This window comes from Ochotona princeps, unplaced genomic scaffold, assembly GCF_030435755.1.
Source record: "Ochotona princeps isolate mOchPri1 unplaced genomic scaffold, mOchPri1.hap1 HAP1_SCAFFOLD_121, whole genome shotgun sequence".
Taxonomy (NCBI): Eukaryota; Metazoa; Chordata; class Mammalia; order Lagomorpha; family Ochotonidae; genus Ochotona; species Ochotona princeps.
The window spans coordinates 85,381-97,767 of NW_026696772.1; the positions used below are offsets into that span (position 1 = coordinate 85,381).

Here is a 12,387-nt window from a genome sequence, read left to right on the forward strand (position 1 = left end):
CCCTCCCCACTCCTTCGTCCTGGCCGGGTTTAGGGAGCGCTGCTTTTTGCTGGATGGAGATGAGGAACCTAGGGAAGGAGGTGGAACGAGCCCTCGAGCGGCTCCCCTTTCCCTCCAGGCAGCAGAGCCCAGCTGGCAGGCAGGCAGGCGGGGAGACCACCAGCCTTACCCGTCGGCCTCAGGCAGCCCAGCTGGCAGGCGGGGAGACCACCAGCCTTACCTGTCGGCCCTCAGGCAGCCCAGCTGGCAGGCGGGGAGACCACCAGCCTTACCCGTCGGCCTCAGGCAGCCCAGCTGGCAGGCGGGGAGACCACCAGCCTTACCTGTCGGCCCTCAGGCAGCCCAGCCCCCCCGGAGTACCCCACACACAAGGACATGAAGCTGTTGGAGAACTCGAGCTTTGAGGCCATCAACTCGCAGCTGACGGTGGAGACGGGAGATGCGCACATCATTGGCAGGTGAGGCCACCGCGCCCCGGGCCCCGGTGTGGGGGGACTGGGGATGTGGGGGTGCTCCATGGTCCTGCCTGCACCCCAGGATCGAGAGCTACTCGTGTAAGATGGCAGGCGACGACAAGCACATGTTCAAGCAGTTCTGCCAGGAAGGTCAGCCCCACGTGCTGGAGGCATTGTCCCCGCCGCAGACCTCGGGCCTGAGCCCCAGCCGGTGAGTGGGCCTGCGGTGGCCGCGGGCAGCCAGGGTGCGAGGTGGGGGCGCTGACTCCATGTCTCCGCAGTCTGGGCAGGAGTCAGGGCGGCGAGGACGAGGGCCCGCTCAGCGACACGTGCAGCCGTAAGACCCTCTTCTACCTGATCGCCACGCTCAACGAGTCCTTCCGGCCCGACTACGACTTCAGCACGGCCCGCAGCCACGAGTTCAGCAGGGAGCCCAGCCTGAGCTGGGTGAGGCCCGGGGGGCCCCAGGGCGCTGGTCCTGCGGGTGGCGGGGGTACGGCCGGCCCCCATCAGCCTGGGATGTGCCCACCTAGGTGGTGAACGCTGTCAACTGCAGCCTCTTCTCTGCCGTGCGAGACGACTTCCGGGCCCTCAGGCCGCAGCTGTGGGATGCTGTGGACGACGAGATCTGTCTGGCTGAGTGCGACATCTACAGGTGGGGGAACAGGGAGATGTGGGGGTACGGGGGATGTTGGGGGACGAGGATGTGGGGGGACGGGGAGATGTGGGGGGACAAGGATGTGGGGGGACGGGGAGATGTAGGGGGACGAGGATGTGGGGGAACAGGGAGATGTGGGGGTACGGGGGATGTTGGGGGACGAGGATGTGGGGGGACGGGGAGATGTAGGGGGACAAGGATGTGGGGGGACGGGGGATGTTGGGGGACGAGGATGTGGGGGGACGGGGAGATGTGGGGGGACGGGGAGATGTAGGGGGACAAGGATGTGGGGGAGCTGTGGGGGGACGGGGAGATGTTGGAGACGGGGCATGAGGGAGATGTGGGGGATGGGGGGGACATGTAGGGCTGGGGCACGGGTATGGGGGGCCTTGTCAGCCTCCCTTCCCGCTCTTGCACCCCCAGCTATAACCCTGACCTGGACTCAGACCCCTTCGGGGAAGACGGCAGCCTGTGGTCCTTCAACTACTTCTTTTACAACAAGCGGCTGAAGCGCATTGTCTTCTTCAGCTGCCGCTCCATCAGGTTGGCCTCGTCCCAGCCCGGGCGTCCTCGCCCCAGCCCAGCCCAGCCCAGCCCGGGCATTCTCGCCCCAGCCCAGCCCAGCCCAGCCCAGGTGCCCTCGCCCCAGCCCAGCCCAGCCCGGGCATTCTCGCCCCAGCCCAGCCCAGCCCAGGTGCCCTCACCCCAGCCCAGCCTGGGCATCCTCGCCCCAGCCCAGCCCAGCCCGGGCATTCTCGCCCCAGCCCAGCCCAGCCCAGGTGCCCTCACCCCAGCCCAGCCTGGGCATCCTCGCCCCAGCCCAGCCCAGCCCGGGCATTCTCGCCCCAGCCCAGCCCAGGTGCCCTCACCCCAGCCCAGCCTGGGCATCCTCGCCCCAGCCCAGCCGAGCCCGGGCATCCTTGCCCCAGCCTGGCCCAGCCCAGCCTGGGCGTCCTCCCCGGCCGGACCTGAGGGACTTCCCTGTCTCGGCAGCGGCTCCACCTACACCCCATCAGAGGCGGGCCAGGAGCTGGACATGGAGCTGGGGGAAGAGGAGATGGAGACAGAGCAGGGCGGCGAGGCAGGGGCTGAGGAGGCGAGCGCCAGGGAGGACAGGTGTGTGCAGGGCCTGAGCAGTGGGTCATGGGGGTGCTGTGCCCCACCTCTGGGTGGGGGCTCCTCAAGGCCTTCTGTTGCACCCCCGGCCAGAGTCCCTGTGGTTTGTATGTGACGGCGAGGAGGAGGAGCAGAACCAGCTTCGTCCAGCTTGGACCAGACGCACACCTGCTGGCCTGAGGCGCCGGCCGCCCTGCTGCTGGCCCTGAGCTCAGGCTGCACTGGGCAGCAGGGGCCCTGCCACACAGCGGCGGCGAGCAAGGACGCTGCACCAAGAGTTTATTTTTGTACTTCCCTTGGGGGCCACACTCCAGGGCCCTGTGCGCGGACCCCTGCGCGCACAGCCCGTGGCCGCCGACTCTGACCTTGGACGGCCCTCAGCGCCCCCGACTCCTCACCTCGCCCATTGGGCCGTGTGCACTGAGTGTCACTTTGCTGCAGCTCATTTGTTTCAAATAAAACTTTCCGTGACTTGGCGTGGGCCTGGTTTCGGCGCCGGGTGGGGGCGGGGCGGGGCGTGCGGCCGTGGACTCCTAGCAACGGGAGGGGGCGGCGGGCAGCACTCCCCGTGGGCTGTTGGCCCCCGAGATGGAGGGGGCAGCGCCGGACCCCGCACGGGACAGCCAGCTTGCGGAGGAGGACCTGTACGACGCGGAGGCCTGCGATGTGCCAGACCCTGGGCTGCTCTCCGAGGAGGACGGTGAGGCGGGTCCTCCGGCAGCTCGGCCCGGGCCTCCTGGCCGGCCACCCCGCGGCCAGCTGACCAGGCCGCCCGCCCGCCCGCTCGCCCGCCCGCAGAGCTGCGCCTCTCGGGACCCCCGCCCGCCACGCACTCCTTGGCCGGCAGCCGGAGGTGGCGCAGCCTCTCGGTGCACGCCCGTGCCCGCCAGCTGTGGCTCCTCCTGCGCGCAGGCCTCCATGACCTCGTGGAAAAGGTGCAGCTCCGGCCTCGCCCTGGGGTCCCAGCCCCACTGGACTGCAGCCACAGTGAGACGCCGCCGTCTCCCCGCCCCTCCGCAGGAGAAGCGAGCAGAGCTGCGGGTTGCGCGCCTGACACACGGCCTGGAGCCCCTGCGCCGCCTGGAGGTCCCTGCTGGGCTCCGCTCCGTGGCACTAGACCTGGCGGCCGGACGCTTCGTGGTGCTGGACGGTGAGGGCTACCTGCACCTGCACCGAAAGGATGGCTGGGCGCAGGGCAAGCTGCTGGTCCCCGTGGCCCTGACGGGGCTGGCTGCTGTGCTGGGCCCGCTGGGTGCCGTAGGCCGCTTTGTGGGCTGGGGCCCCGCAGGACTGGCCATCTTGCGGGCTGACCTCAGCCTGCTGTGGGCCAGTGAGCCTGGGGTAGGCAAGCCACTGGGCTGTGAGATCACCTGTTGCTTGCCGGTGCCTGACCTGGGGCTGCTGCTCGTGGTGGAGGAGGCTGGCCGCCTGGCGTTGTGGCGATTCCGCTCGGGGGGTCGCCGTCTGGTGCCGTGGGGGTTGCCCCTGCAGCTGCCGGCCAGCCTAGAGGGGACACTGAAGCGCCTAGCTCTGTGGCCGGTGCCCCCTCACGGCATCCCACGCTGCCTGGTGGCCTGTGGCTCTGCAGTCCTCACCTTGGACCTGCAGAACTGGGCTCTTGTGGATGTGCGCCGGGATCTGCACAAAACGTGAGAGGGCCTGGACCGGAGGGGCCGTGGGAGGGGTGTCTGAGGGTGCCTGCTAGGGCGCGGGCCGCAGGAAGTGTTGTCCACTGCAGCACTGTATCGGACCTGGCGTACTGCGAGGAGGCAGAGGCCTTGGTGACTGCATCCCGCGACACCACGGTGAAGGTGTGGGAGGCCGACTGGCAGATCCGGATGGTGTTTGTGGGCCACACAGGTGTGGGCCGCAGCGTGTCCACTCCGAGCTGCCCAGAACGCTTGCCGCTCTGGCACACCTGAGTCCCCCTTCGACCAGTGGTGCACAAGGGTGACCTGAGCCCCTTCCTTCCCCCATGCCCAGGCCCGGTCACAGCGATGGCTGTGCTCCCCGGCACCACGCATGTGGTGTCAGCCTCGCAGGATGGAACGCTGCGCACCTGGGACCTGCAGGCGGCGGCACAAGTGGGCCAGGTGTCGCTGTGCTACTGGTGCCAGGACGCACTGTCGGCTCGCGTGAGCCGCTTGCTGGCCCCTGCTGGCCCGGGCTGGCCAATGCTCTCACTGAGCACCAGTGGCTTGGGGCTCTGGTCCCTGCGTGAGCTCCACTCACCGCTGGCACAGCTGCCGGCGCCCGTGCTGCACCTGCAGGTGGCACCCACGCTGCCCATGCCCATGCACCCATCACTGCCGCCGCGCCTGGTGTGCGCCTGCGCTGATGGCTCCGTGTACCTGCTGTCGGCTGCGACAGGGCGCCTGGTGAGTGCATTGTTGCTGGAGCCCGAGGACTGCGTGGCAGCAGTGGCTTACTGCCTGCCGCGGGAGGCGCTATGGCTGCTGACGCAAACAGGGCACCTGGTGCACGCCAATGCGGCAAGCTGCCCCATGCGCGTGCTGTACCGCCTGCCCCCACCACCACCCTCAGAGCCGCAGCCCTGCTGCCTGCACCTCTATAGCCACCTCACAGACGCCGCCACGGCCTTCGCCTCCTGGGAGCTCGTGCGCCAGCACAGGGGCGAGCTGCACCACAGCGTGGCGGCCCAGACCCGAAAGAGCAAGAACCGGTGGGTACAGGGAGTTGGCACACATGTGGGGCAGACGGGGCCAGGGCCGGTGCCGAGCCAACAAGCTGCGTGGCCCTCACAGGTTTCTGCCTGTGCTGGGCCACACGGATGGGTTCTTGTCAGTCTTGGATGCACTCACGTCCCAGACGGTCTTCCACACTGAGGCGCACAGCCCAGGCCCGGTCATGGCCATTGCGTCCACCTGGAGCAGCATCGTGTCTTCCGGTCAGCAGTTGCCCCTGCCCCTGCCCCACGCCCTGCAGCTGTGTCAGCCCTCCACAAGGCCCAGTGTGGGCTGCCCACCCCTTCTGCGCAGGCGGAGACCTCACGGTGAAGATGTGGCGTGTCTTCCCCTACGCTGAGGACAGTCTGAGCCTGTTACGCACCTTCTCCTGCTCCCAGCCAGCCCCATGGCTCTGTGCACTGGGCAAGCGCATCACAGTGGGCTTTGAGGACCCCGGCAGTGCCACCTATGGCCTGGTGCAGTTTGGCCTAGGCAAGAGCCCACGCTGGGACCACCGGCCCCAGGACGACCCCTCAGATCACATCACCGGTGAGCAGGTGGGCGGGTGCTGTGCGGTCACCAGGTCATCGCACTGCCAGAGCCCTGACCTGGAGTCGCCCACACCAGGCCTGTCCTGCTGCCCTGCGCTCAAGCTGTACGCCTGCTCCAGCCTGGACTGCACAGTCCGCATCTGGACCGCCAACAACCGCCTGCTGCGGTGGGTGGGGTGCCAAACGGGAGGAGGGCTTCCCCACCCCTGGGGCTGCCCTGCGTGGGAGGGGTGGGGCCCCTCGCTGACAGGTAGGCGCCCTGCAGGCTCCTGCAGCTGAGTGGGGCCCCTCAGGCCCTGGCCTTCTGCAGCAACAGTGGCGATCTGGTGCTGGCGCTGGGTTCGCGCCTCTGCCTGGTGACGCACAAGCTCTACCTGCCTACCTCCTACCTGGTCAAGGTGTGCGGCCAGGGCAGGGGCGGCCAGGGCAGGGGCGGTGGGGGGGGAGTGAGCCCGACTCCTCGACCCCCCAAGGCTGAGCGCAAGCTCTTCTCCCACCTTCAGGGACTGTGTCAGAAGGCCCCCGATGTCATGCATGATGCCCCACTGCCGCTGACCCCCAAGGAGCTGCCGCCAGCAGCCCAGCTGCAGAGGCTGGTCACTCTGCGTGGGGCGGCCAGCCTCAGGTGGGCCAGCTCTGCCCAGGGCTCCTGGGGGCTTGCAGCCAGCCCCTGGGGGGCAGAGGCCGATGGGCTGGGGGCCTCCCACTGGGAACACCCCACCAGTGTCTGTCCCCATCTGCAGTGCGGCCCTGCCCTTGGCCCATCACCAGACGACAGAGCCTCAGGAGCTGGTGCTGACGGAGGTGTGGGGGTGCCCCTGTCCCCTCAGGCCCTTCCCTGCCCCTGCCCAGGCAAAGCTGGACCTGGGATCTCTGTGTCAATGCTGCAAAGGGAGGGCAGGGCAGCGGGAGGCGGGCTCCCGGAGGACAGGATGAGCCCTGACCCCTTCCTAGGATCTGGACGCCCTGGCGGCCCGGAACCGAGACCTTCAGCAGCTGGGGCTGGGGCTGGTGGTCCCGGAGGCCCCGCCCCAGCTGTCCTGGCGGCAGCGGCAGGAGGCCTTCAGCCAGTACCTCTGTACCATTGGCAGTGCGGGCCTGCTGGTGGCTGTGCGTCTGCCCCCCCCGCCCCTGCTGGTGGCTGTGTGTCTGCCCCCCCCCGCCCCTGCTGGTGGCTGTGCCTCTGCCCCCCCCCCCGCTCCTGCTGGTGGCTGTGTGTCTGCCCCCCCCGCCCCTGCTGGTGGCTGTGCCTCTGCCCCCCCCCCCGCTCCTGCTGGTGGCTGTGCCTCTACACCCCCACCCCTGCTGGTGGCTGTGCCTCTGCCCCCCCCGCTCCTGCTGGTGGCTGTGCGTCTGCCCCCCCCGCCCCTGCTGGTGGCTGTGCCTCTGCACCCCCACCCCTGCTGGTGGCTGTGCCTCTGCCCCCCCCCGCCCCTGCTGGTGGCTGTGCCTCTGCCCCCCCCCGCCCCTGCTGGTGGCTGTGCCTCTGCCCCCCCGCCCCTGCTGGTGGCTGTGCCTCTGCCCCCCCCGCCCCTGCTGGTGGCTGTGCCTCTGCCCCCCCGCCCCTGCTGGTGGCTGTGCCTCTGCCCCCCCCGCCCCTGCTGGTGGCTGTGCCTCTGCCCCCCCGCCCCTGCTGGTGGCTGTGCCTCTGCCTCCTCCCTGCCCCTTCCACCCTGCCCCGCCCCTGCTGGGTCTGACCCCCCACACACACCTGCTTCCCCAGGATCCTGAGTCTGGAAGGGAGTCCCAGCAGTGGAGCAGCCTGGAGCAAGACCCTGGGGACCCCTTGAAGCTGCTCGGTGCTAGGGGGCAGAGAGTGGTGCCCAGGGCTCAGGTCCCACAGGGCATGGACACCCAGGTCAAGCGCTTCGCTCGCCCACCCCGTGTCGCCCTGCCCCTCCGGCCTTCCCACCAGCAGGTGCACAGCAAGGCGTCCCAGGTGAGGCCACTGCAGCAGCCCATCTGGAGTTCCTGCCACCTGCTGGCCTGGTCTGACTGACCCTTGACTCTGGCGCTGCCGCAGCTTCTAGCCCGTTCCTCCCTGAGCTATGAGCTGGGCCTGGGCATGGACACAGTGCTGTCCTCAGATCAGCTCCACTGGGAGATGGCCACAGTCCGGGGCCGGAGCTCGCTGTCCTACCTGCAGCACCGGGTAAGGGCCGCCGGCAGCACGTGGAGCCATGCGGGGGCAGGACCGGAGCTTGGTGCAGAGCCTGCGCTCCCCCAACCCCCAGATCCCCCTGTTGCTGAAGCGACGGCCGAGGGAGCCCCTGTCCAAGCTCCGGGGCTTCTTTCCTGCCACCATACACAAGGTGAGACCCCAGTGCCCTGTGCCTCTGTGTCCAGCTGTTATGGACACTGGCCCCTGCTTATCAGCGCCTCTGCCTGGTGAAGCACAGCTCTGCCTGCCTCCCTCCTACCCGGTTAAGGTGTGCGGCCAGGGCAGGGGCGGCGGTGGGGGACCGAGCCTGACTCCTCGGCCCCCCAAGACCGAGGGGGGAGGGGGAAGAGTCATGACAACCTGGCACTTGGGGACTCTGCCAGCATCCCCACCTCTCACAGCCACACTGACCCCCCCAGCTGTCCCTGGTGGGTCCTTGGGCTGGCAGCGGACCAGTGGGGGGCACCTGAGTGAGGAGAGTTGGCTGCAGGGTCTCGGCCTGCTACGCCCGTCCCCAGGGCCGCCTGCCACCCATCAGCTTCCCGGGCTGTGTGCCCAACTCGGTGCTGCTGCAACAGCTGTGGCTGCCGGCAGAGGTCGGCCACCTGGGGTCCCTGGCTCAGCTCAGGTCCCGTGCACGCAGGAGACGCAAGGCAAGGGGCAAGAAGCAGGGGTGCAGGGTGGGCTCTGCCACCCCCAGGGCCTCATGGGTGCCTCCCTGTAGCAGCCGCGTGAGAGCTACGACGAGTGGCTGCGGCGCACCCGGCGGTCCAGCACCAACTGGAAGAGGAAGTGGATGCAGTGGCTGCGGGGGAAGACGGTGTCCAAGGACGAGGAGGAGGAGCGGGAGGAGACCATGATGACCTGGCTGGAAGAGGAGGAAGAGGAGGAAGAAGAGGAAGAGGAGGAGGAGGAGGAGGAGGAAGAGGAGGAGGAGGAAGACCTGGAGGTGGAGTGTTCTTCTGATTCCCTGAGCTCGCAGTCGGAGCAGTGGCTGGAGCCTAAGTTTTTGGTATAGGCTGAGGAGCAGGTGGTGGCAGGGTGGGCGGGCACAGCGCCAGGACGTGGAGCCGTCGGCTGCCCTGTCCACCGCCCCGCCCTCTCCAGAGCACCGTGAACCTGAGGCTGCAGCGCCCGAAGGCCGCCAAGACCAAGGGCCGCGCCAAGCCCCGCCACCTGCGCGCAGGCTGGCAGGAGCCCTACACGCACCTCCCCAGGTTCCTGCACTTCTTTGTCAGCCAGAACTGGTTCAAGAAGCTGTTCCCCACCTTCACCCTGCAGGTACTCAGGGGTTTGGGGTGCAGGGCCCACCAGGGGTCTGGGCACCCACTGACTGCCCCCTTCTGCCCCGCAGGCCTATCCTGAGAGCCACACAGTGGAGGGCCTGGCCCTGCTGCTGCTGTGCCAGCTGACCGAGTCCTCCTGGGCTGACCGCACGCTCATCCTGCACGCCCTGCTGCGGCTGCTGCCGGACCTGGGTGGTGACGTCCACCGGCGGCTGCAGGACCTCGTCCTGCAGCTGCTAAACCTGGAAGAGCCGCCTAACTTCCAGGTGACCCCTCCGCTGGCCCTGCCTGCCTCATCCCCTCCGTCCCCAAGGCCCTTGCACCCAGCCCCCCGCCCCGCCCAGGACCCCGTCCCCAAGGCCCTTGCACCCAGACCCCCGTCCCGCCCAGGACCCCGTCCCCAAGGCCCTTGCACCCAGCCCCCCGTCCCGCCCAGGACCCCGTCCCCAAGGCCCTTGCACCCAGCCCCCCGCCCCGCCCAGGACCCCGTCCCCAAGGCCCTTGCACCCAGCCCCCCGCCCCACCCAGGACCCCGTCCCCAAGGCCCTTGCACCCAGACCCCCGCCCCGCCCAGGACCCCGTCTCCAAGGCCCTTGCACCCAGCCCCCCGCCCCGCCCAGGACCCCGTCTCCAAGGCCCTTGCACCCAGCCCCCCGCCCCGCCCAGGACCCTGTCCAGAAGCAGTTTGTGCTGCTGGCCCTGCAGTCACTGCTGGCCTGCTCGCTGGAGAGCCATGACGTGGTGCTGGAGCTCATGTCCTATGTCCTCTACTCCCCGGAGTCCTGCTGGTGCGTCCCCCACGCCCACTGCGCCCTGCCGTGCTTGCCCCCCTCTGAAAACTCGCAGTGACCACCCATCCTTACGGCCCAGGCCAGAACTCAAGAGGCTGATGGACGGGCTGGGCCTGCAGGACCCACAGGGCTTCCTGTTTAAGGAGATGCTGACCTGGGCCCAGGGGGCCCAGCTCACCTCCAAGGCCACACTGCGCAAAGTCTGCTACCAGAAGCTGGAGGGCATGGTGCAGCAGCTGCAGGTGCCCTGAAGTGCTTCCGGGTGCTGGGGGCGGGTAGGCAGGACCAGGCGGGGCAGCTCCTGGCTGGGGTGGGAGCGAGGCTGGGGCTTCCCGACAGGAGAGGGGGCCCCCCGCTGCTTGCTGACCCCTTGGTCCTCTCCAGCAGACAAGAGCCACGCGGCCAGCAACCAGGTCTCGGCTCTGTCTGCTTGCCCTTCCGCCCAAAGAGGTCCCAGCGGCAAAGACGAAGACCCCGAGGGCGCCGGCGCAGAGTGTCCTGGAGCCGCCCTTGCAGGCGGAGGAGCCGTCCGCTGGGCTGCAGCTGACACTGGCGCCATCCCGCTCCTTGGGGACCAAGCGCACGCTCTCGGATACGCTGCAGAGCTTCTGCGGGACGTCCGGGGCTAGACCGTACTTGCTCGGGCCCGCATCTGCCACGCCGCTGCCACTGCCGCCGCTGGAGAGGACGCAGTGGTCACGCACGCAAGTGCTGGACCTGGGCTGCGTCGACGCCCTCAACTACTTCTGTGAGCAGCAGCGGGCCAATCAGCTCATCCTGCTATGGGAAGAGGCGCAGCGCCGGCGCTCTCCCGCGCCCAACGCGGTGGGACGGCAGCCGCGCGACCTCAGGTGCGGCGGGCCGCGGGGTGGCCTCGGCTGCGGGGTGACCTCGGCTGCGGGGTGGCCTCAGCTACAGGGTGGCCTCGGCTGCGGGATGGCCAGGAGCAGCGGGGTGACCTCGGCTGCGGGGTGGCCTCGGGCAGCGGGCACGCAGCTCAACTCCCTCCTCCCGCAGGCTCTGCCCCATCCTGCGCCTCCAGGAGGTGCGGGCTCCGAGTCCCCAGAAGATGCTGCGGGGCAAGTGCGGGCGGGGCTGGGGCCTCCCGGCAGCATCCACCCACCCCGCAGGCCGCGCCCTGGACAGCTCCCTGCGGGCGCTCAAGCTGCCCTTGCCGCGCGTGGAGCTGCAGCCCTTCCCTGCGGGCTGGCCCCAGCCCGCACGCCCGCGCTGCCCACTGCCGCTGCGGCCACTCCTGCAGCGCTACTTCGTGCCAGAGCACGCAGACCCTGACAGCTGGCGCTGACCCCTTCCCCGCGCCCCCGCCCGCTGGAACGTGTCTGGAATAAAGTCCCTGGGCCTCTGGCACTCAGACACTTGCTAGAGCTCCGGTGTGGGCAGGGATGGAGGCCTGTGGGAGGCTGCCAGCGTCAGGGCTGTGGTCAGGAGACCCTCCACACAGACCCGTGTCAGCAATGCCCAGCCTCACTCTCCCCTTGGAATGGGGAGGCCATATGTGTGCGTGGCAGGTGGACATGCTGTTGGTTGGCAGCCTCGGGCGCTCGTGCCTGGCTGGGGCCGTGTGGTTGGCTCCTCAGTCCCTGGAAGCGGAAGCTGACGCCTTGGGAGTGCAAGGCCTCACCCCTCCCTCCAGTCCACTGGTGCTGCCTGCCTGTTGTGGCCACACTCCCTCGGCTGGGCAAACTCCGTGGACTAGAAGGCTTTGGTGCTTGGGAAAAGGGCCTGTGCGTAGCCAGGTCAGGACCAGGTGGGCAGTGACGCATCTTAGGGCAGATGGACTGTCCCACAGCGCAGGTGGGCGCCCATGCAGGTCAGGTGGCCGCTCCTATAGGGCAGATGGACATTCTCACAGGGCAGGTGGACGCTCCAGGTCAGGTGGACGCCCGCAGTGGGCAGGTAGATGCCCATGCAGGGCAAGTGGACACTCCTGCAAGGTAGATGGACATTCTCACGGGGCAGGTGGACGCTCCTGCAGGGCAGTTGGACACACACACAGGTCAGGTGGATGCTCCCGCAGGGCAGGTGGACACCCTCACCGGGCAGGTAGACGCTCCCGCAGGGCAGGTGGACACCCTCACCGGGCAGGTAGACGCTCCCGCAGGGCAGGTGGACACCCTCACCAGGCAGGTAGACGCTCCCGCAGGGCAGTTGGACGCTCCTGCAGGGCATTTGGACACACACACAGGTCAGGTGGATGCTCCCGCAGGGCAGGTGGACACCCTCACTGGGCAGGTGGACGCTCCCGCAGGGCAGGTGGACGCTCCCGCAGGGCAGGTGGACACCCACACCGGGCAGGTGGACACTGTCAGCACTAGGGTGCCGTTGTGGCAATGGCCAGGCTCTGAGCCTTTAGCCTTTCTGTTGTGTGGCATCCCAAGGGACCCTGACCATGCACATATGGGTCAGTCACTTGGGCATGCCTGGATTGCAGGCCTGTCCAGGCCGACACACCCTGGACGGTGGTGGTAATGGCTCAGTGCTACCCATTGGACCTTACCAGCCTCAGGGCAGACTTGCACGGAGCCCCCAGCCCAGGCTGTTGCCACACTTTTTATTTTTAGATTTATTTACTTTTATTGGAAAAACAGATTAGATTTACAGAGAAAAGGAGTGACAGAGAAAGATCTTTCATTCCCCAAGTGGCTACATGGCTGGAGCTGA

At 68.5% G+C, this 12,387-nt stretch overlaps 2 protein-coding genes across 2 annotated transcripts; both read left to right on the top strand.

Annotated features, from left to right (window-relative positions):
* The first annotated feature begins 299 nt into the window (after positions 1 to 299).
* On the top strand, positions 300 to 2,434 carry MAF1 (MAF1 homolog, negative regulator of RNA polymerase III). Its single transcript, XM_004580772.2, has 7 exons — positions 300 to 458; positions 538 to 666; positions 737 to 902; positions 989 to 1,110; positions 1,537 to 1,656; positions 2,107 to 2,229; positions 2,323 to 2,434. Exons 1-7 carry the CDS (start codon positions 376 to 378, stop codon positions 2,342 to 2,344), a joined length of 765 nt encoding a protein of 254 aa, XP_004580829.1. The 5' UTR covers positions 300 to 375; the 3' UTR covers positions 2,345 to 2,434.
* A 362-nt stretch (positions 2,435 to 2,796) lies between these two features.
* WDR97 (WD repeat domain 97) lies at positions 2,797 to 11,066 on the top strand. The gene is made up of 22 exons (XM_058659425.1): positions 2,797 to 2,929; positions 3,028 to 3,164; positions 3,250 to 3,878; positions 3,968 to 4,089; positions 4,213 to 4,912; positions 4,995 to 5,137; positions 5,229 to 5,465; positions 5,544 to 5,634; positions 5,733 to 5,865; positions 5,971 to 6,092; positions 6,211 to 6,271; positions 6,422 to 6,577; positions 7,191 to 7,406; positions 7,491 to 7,619; positions 7,702 to 7,779; positions 8,147 to 8,471; positions 8,659 to 8,909; positions 8,983 to 9,180; positions 9,581 to 9,702; positions 9,785 to 9,947; positions 10,090 to 10,556; positions 10,723 to 11,066. Exons 1-22 carry the CDS (start codon positions 2,818 to 2,820, stop codon positions 11,009 to 11,011), a joined length of 4,881 nt encoding a protein of 1,626 aa, XP_058515408.1. The 5' UTR covers positions 2,797 to 2,817; the 3' UTR covers positions 11,012 to 11,066.
* The last annotated feature ends 1,321 nt before the right edge of the window (positions 11,067 to 12,387 follow it).

Excerpts from the sequence above, each read along its gene's own strand:
- MAF1 (XM_004580772.2), top strand. The coding sequence starts at position 376 with ATGAAGCTGTTGGAGAACTCGAGCTTTGAGGCCATCAACTCGCAGCTG. Across the intron at positions 459-537 it reads GATGCGCACATCATTGGCAG|GATCGAGAGCTACTCGTGTA; the intron begins GTGAGGCCACCG and ends CCTGCACCCCAG. Across the intron at positions 1,657-2,106 it reads TTCAGCTGCCGCTCCATCAG|CGGCTCCACCTACACCCCAT; the intron begins GTTGGCCTCGTC and ends CTGTCTCGGCAG.
- WDR97 (XM_058659425.1), top strand. The coding sequence starts at position 2,818 with ATGGAGGGGGCAGCGCCGGACCCCGCACGGGACAGCCAGCTTGCGGAG. Across the intron at positions 7,780-8,146 it reads TTCCTGCCACCATACACAAG|GGCCGCCTGCCACCCATCAG; the intron begins GTGAGACCCCAG and ends GCCCGTCCCCAG. Across the intron at positions 10,557-10,722 it reads CGGCAGCCGCGCGACCTCAG|GCTCTGCCCCATCCTGCGCC; the intron begins GTGCGGCGGGCC and ends CTCCTCCCGCAG.